A 5,744-nucleotide genomic window follows, 5' to 3' on the forward strand; every position below is an offset into this window, starting at 1 on the left:
ATTCCTGGGTCAGTTACACAGCTCTGAAGGAAATAAGCTCAGCAATGTTTTACTTACTTTATTGATTCTAAGATGTACAATTTTCCCCATTGTAGTACCTCTGAAATTGAAATGTGACTTGAAGTTGGTGACATGTCATGGCTTATTGGCAGCATTTTCTCTTACTTAGTGGATTATAAAACAGTAGTACATTATAAAATTAAGATGTCTTAGATTTGATGAAATCCAGTATTTGCTTGGCTGTGTTCCACCATGAATATACAGCATTGGCTGCCATAAAACGATGTGATGGGGAAAATGTATGACTTTATGCTGATAATAATTTAAAGAACTAACTTAACCCCACAAGTTGAGGTACATTCAATGGCTACAAATATTTTCTCTGCTTTGAAGAGACGTAGCCGTCTTCAAGGCTGTGTGTTTATTGCCGCATGAGAATGTAGCTAAGTCAGCTACCATGTTTGGGTTATGACGGGTCTCCAAGGGCATTTGGTATTTTTTTATAGTGAGCTATAAAACTCTTATGAAATAAAACTCTGTTGGTCAAGACCTGAAACTACATTTAAAATGCAACCACAGCTACATTTAAAGTAAAGTTAAAAGTACAGAAAAAGTTTCTTTGGTACCTTTGGAGCCAATCCACACTCAAAATGCAGACACAGGAAAGTTTTATCCATTCCTGCCAATTGTATCTGCTTCAGAGGTTTGGAAGCACTTTATATCATGTCAACAATGTCTGATCCTAAGGCAATTAAACGTTCTTCTTGTTTGGAAACCATTAAACTAACAAGGAACATATTTACACATATTCACAACTGCAGCCTAAACCCTTTCCCCTCCTCTCAGCTCCCACGATTTTGCTTAAGAAAGAACTTAAATACTGATAACTTGCTGGTTTGGAAAATGTCAAACTGATGCCTTTAAAAATGCTGCTTTGAAATAGAGACACAGACATAGAGGATAAGCGTATGGACACCAAGCGGGGAAAGCGGGGTGGGATGAACTGGGAGATTGGGATTGACATATATACACTAACTAATATGTGTGAAACAGATAACAATGAGAACCTACTACATAGCACAGGGAACTCCACTTCACTTCGCTGTACGGTAGAAACTAACACAACATTGTAAAACAGCTATACCCCAATTAAAAAAAGAAGTTTAAAGAAATAAATAATGAATGATAATTTTAGAATCACAGAACTAAAAAAAAAATATGCTGCTTTTAGACACTATACAAATCTCAACTGATAAAAAAGGCAAGATTTTCCAATTCAACATGTTTTTGGTTTCAAACACTTTTTCTAGTAATAACATAATAGATATTCATTGTGAAGAATTCAGAACATACAGAAAAATGTAAGAAAAATATGATTCCCATAATCAAACATGGATGGCCATTTTTGGCCACCATTAATGATCCAATGCATATCTTTCCTGTTTTTTTTTCCCATGAATATTACATGTGCACACACACACGTCTTTATTACAAAAGTAGGCTGTGTTTCTTTGGGTGCCTTCCACCCCATGGCTGTTGTTCCAGAATGTAGGTTGACTCCTGTGGTTTCTGTGAACATGGGATTCCTTGGACAGGGTTTCTCCAGACATCACGCTTACATCAGTTTCCTCTCATATTTGGAAGCTCACTGAAGCCCAATAACCATTGACTATTTCACCAGGAAGTTTCACCAGATGGGGATATGAATCAGGCAGCCTTTCAAGTCTCTCTTTTAAAATGAGACTTATTATTATTATTTTTTATAAATTTATTTATTTATTTTTGGCTGCGTTGGGTCTTCGTTGCCGCGCGCGGGCTTTCTCTAGTTGCGGCGAGCGGGGGCTACTCTTTGTTGCAGTGCACGGGCTTCTCATTGCAGTGGCTTCTGTTGTTTTGGAGCACTGGCTCTAGGCACGTGGGCTTCAGTGGTTGTGGCTCACGGACTCTAGGACGCAGGCTCAGTAGTTGTGGCGTACCGGCTTAGTTGCTCTGTGGCATATGGGATCTTCCTGGAGCAGGGCTCGAACCAGTGTCCCCTGCGTTGGCAGGCAGGTTCTTAACCACTGCACCACCAGGGAAGCCCTAAACTGAAACTTATTAAAAAAATAAAAAATAAATAAAATGAAACTTATTTACATTGTTATTCTAGGCAAAAGTGAACCAGAAAAGGTTGGTGATAATTTTCACTCCCCATGGTCTCTAGGCTCTGGTTGGGTTCTCAGTATGAGGAGGAGAAAATCAATGAATGTGTAGCCAGACACTTCTCTTGGATCAAGGACCCCAGGCTCCCCCAGGGCTGGGCCCCAAGGGGAAAACTCTTTCTGGAGGGAAACATAAATAGCTCTCATGTCCAAAGACTTGTTCTAGGGAAAAACTCAATGAGATCCAACCATCCTTCTTTGGACTATAGGACATTTTAATTTTGTAGACTTTGAAACCATTGTTTTAGCATATGTAGACATAGCTTGGGTGAGTCCAGCCTACATGGGTCTCAGAGATCAAATGATGGGAGTTTAAAACTTTCTCTTCTTAAGAACATAAAACCTCCCATTTTGATGCTTTAAAAATGGAGAACCCCAGGCTTTTGTTTTTGCATAAAGTTGAGGCCCACATTAACACATTTCTCTTGGTTCTCCAAGAATTTACGTGTCCAGAGTAGTAGCATCCTCATATTCCATTAGTAAACCTTAAAGCCTTGGCAGTGACTCCTGCTGGAATAAAGGATGTAGAATGCAAGAGCCGTAGCTTGGTACCGGAGACTGAAGGTGAAAATCAAGGGAAATTGGAAAAGCCAATTGGTCAGGGAGCAGTGTCCTGCTGCTGGGCTGCCTCCAGGCTGGGTGTCCTTGGGTCTGGGAAGACTTCTGTTGCTTCAGAAGAGCACAGGGGAGTAGGACCCAAAGAGCTAAACACAGATGGCCAGGACTGGGTGCACGTGGAACAAAGTGGAACCAACCTGGGCCACTGGGGGATGCTCTGGGGAAGAAAAGGGAGGGGATGAGGTGACGATTTGGCCAAGCTCCCACGCTAACAGGGGACCCACAGGTAAACAAGGGATGTGTGTTGGTGCTTGAACGATCTTGCCTGGCTCAGTCCCCTCATTCCTTCAAACCAGGCCTTCACCTCTAGCGTTGGCACATCAGAGAGGAAGAAAGTTGTTTTTGTAAGTTGTCATCATTTTATCCTGGCCTCATTTGGGTCTTCAAAAGCTCTTGGTAGCACTGCTGGCCTTCTGGGCCTCTGAAAGTGTCTGCAAGTCAGAGATGCTGTAGGTGTGGGGTCACCTTCCTCCTGGAGGCGGGGGTGACAGCCTCCCCTGAGTCACCAGGTAGCGTCTTAGACCAATTCTGAGCCTCAATCCTGTGCCTGGAAGTCTGGTCCATTATGGTTGACCTGAGCTTTGGTTTTCGACCTGAGCTTTGGTTTTCTACCTGAAGACCTAGATTTTCCTTTTACTTCTTGTTACCAACCATCCCGGAAGATGCCTACCACCCCTGCCATCCATGGAGCTGGGGGAAAGGCCCCCGGAAATGTCAGCCCCGTGTGGGGAGGGCCGGTGATTCACGGGTGTTAGTTACACACATAAACATGTAACATTGTCCACTCCAGGGGTTTGTTTTACGTTTTTCAAACTTTCAGATAACGGTTGATATTAATGTTTCTCTTTTCCAGCCAGATCTAGAGTTTGCCGGAAAACACTGCAAACAGAAGTTTTACTGTGTGTGAACTGTAAAGTTTTCTTTTTTTCCAGGCGTGGTGGAGAATGTAGCTTTTACTCTGCAGATGGACTGCATCAGAAGCATGCATTTAAAACATAAACTTCCTTAACTGGAAAAAGAATGCTGTCTTCAGAATAGCTTTGCTATGTGACATTTTTGCTTCTGTGAATTTTGCATCAGTGTTAGCACTTCTTTTGGCTTGTTAAATTTGACTGGTCACAAAGGTAGTAGCTACACACACACACACACAACACATGTGTGCATATACACACATTAAAAAAAATTATTTATTTATTTATTTTTGGCTGCACTGGGTCTTTGTTGCTGTGCGCGGGCTTTCTCTAGTTGCGACCAGTGGGGGCTACTCTTCGCTGTGGTGCGCGGGCTCTAGGCACTTGGGCTTCAGTAGTTGTGGCACGTGGGCTCAGTAGCTGTGGCTTGTGGGCTCTAGAGCGCAGGCTCAGTAGTTGTGGCGCACGGGCTTAGTTGCTCCACGGCATGTGGGATCTTCCCAGACCAGGGCTCAAACCCGTGTCCGCTGCATTGGCAGGTGGATTCTTGACCACTGTGCCTCCAGGGAAGTCCCTACACACATATTCATAAAGGATTTTCTTTTCGCACTTTGACTTTTGTTTTTAATCTACCTGGCTTGTAGTGAAATGGAGAGTCTTATTTTTGAATGACATTCTGATAGAACTTAATTGTTATTTTGCCAAGGAGCAGAAAATGCCAAGGTTTTAAAATTAGGTTTCTTCTCCAGGGGTTGAGCATTGAAAGAACTGGAGACTAAGTGACCCAATGATTGGAAAGGGGAAAACACAGTTCATTTAATCTGAAATCATCCAATAATAATTGCCAACATTTGGGATTCCGTGTGTAGTTTATGAAGTCCTTTCATTGATAAGATTGTATTTATTGCTCTCAGATCTGTAGGTGATTATTATGTCCACCTGACAGTAAGGAAAGTGAAGCTTGGGGAGGTAAAGGAAGTTTTCCTCCTGGAAACTCTTCTCTGTCTGACAGCACTGTGATTAGACCTTCGGCCCCTCACGCTGGGAGCGCAGTAACTTACACGTTCTCATTAATCCTCTTTCCCCATCTTGTTCTTCAAGATATATGTAAGTTGCCAAAAGACGAAGGAACTTGCAGGGACTTTATATTAAAATGGTACTATGACTCCGTTACTGAAAGCTGCGCCAGATTCTGGTATGGAGGCTGTGGTGGAAATGAAAACAGATTTGATTCGCAGGATGAATGTGAAAAGGTTTGCCCTCCTGGTAAGTGATTCTTCTTTTGTGTTGGTGGTTTTTGCAGGTAAGGGATCCAGGCCAATAATTCGCCTTTTAAATATATTTGAATGATAATGATGATGATAGGTTTGAAAAAGAAGATAAATTGGATTTTCAGATGAGGAAGGTGTACAAAGAAAACACACGGGGTTGATTTTCTGAGTTATTATGGTTTCCTAAAAACATACCTGTATCCTTGTATTTTTGCCAATGAGGAAACATATGGTGGACCACTCCTTACCCTTCAGAAATATTACTAAGTTTCTGTTATTCATAAAATACTGTAACAGACATGGTTATTAGGAAAATAATATAATGAACAATTAATAATAACTGCTATATAGTCTATTCAACTTTAAATAATCTTGCTTCCTCTAAATGATAATGTGGACCGCCAGGCCATGCGATATCTCCATTATGCTGGGCAGCGTGATTGGTAATAAAATCAGAACAGCTGCACAGAGATTCTGGGGCCAGTGCGGAATGGGAGCGCTGGGTTTGCTTAAAGGCCAGGCAGGTGATGCCAGGAGAGAGAAAGGGCTCAGGTGGCACAGAAAGCCCCAAACCCCAGGCCAAGAAGCTCCAGGGGAGCCCCTGAAGGAAATGAACTGAAAAGTGAGACTGGTGATGAAAGCCAGAGGCCATGGATATTTTCATGAGAAATACAGTGTCATTTTGGGTCAGTAATGTGACCTTTCCCCTCCTCTTCCTTTCCACCCTCACCTGCCGCCCCCCC

The 5,744-nt window shown here is 42.4% G+C and overlaps 1 protein-coding gene across 1 annotated transcript in view; it reads left to right on the forward strand.

Moving 5' to 3' along the window:
• Nucleotides 1-5,744, forward strand: part of COL6A3 (collagen type VI alpha 3 chain) — a 69,048-nt gene that overhangs the window by 63,044 nt on the left and 260 nt on the right. The window contains 1 exon segment of the mRNA XM_007452909.1: nt 4,832-4,996. Within this exon segment, the coding sequence (XP_007452971.1) occupies nt 4,832-4,996 (165 nt within the window).

This window comes from Lipotes vexillifer, unplaced genomic scaffold (genome assembly GCF_000442215.2).
Source record: "Lipotes vexillifer unplaced genomic scaffold, Lipotes_vexillifer_v1.1 scaffold652, whole genome shotgun sequence".
Classification (NCBI taxonomy): domain Eukaryota; kingdom Metazoa; phylum Chordata; class Mammalia; order Artiodactyla; family Lipotidae; genus Lipotes; species Lipotes vexillifer.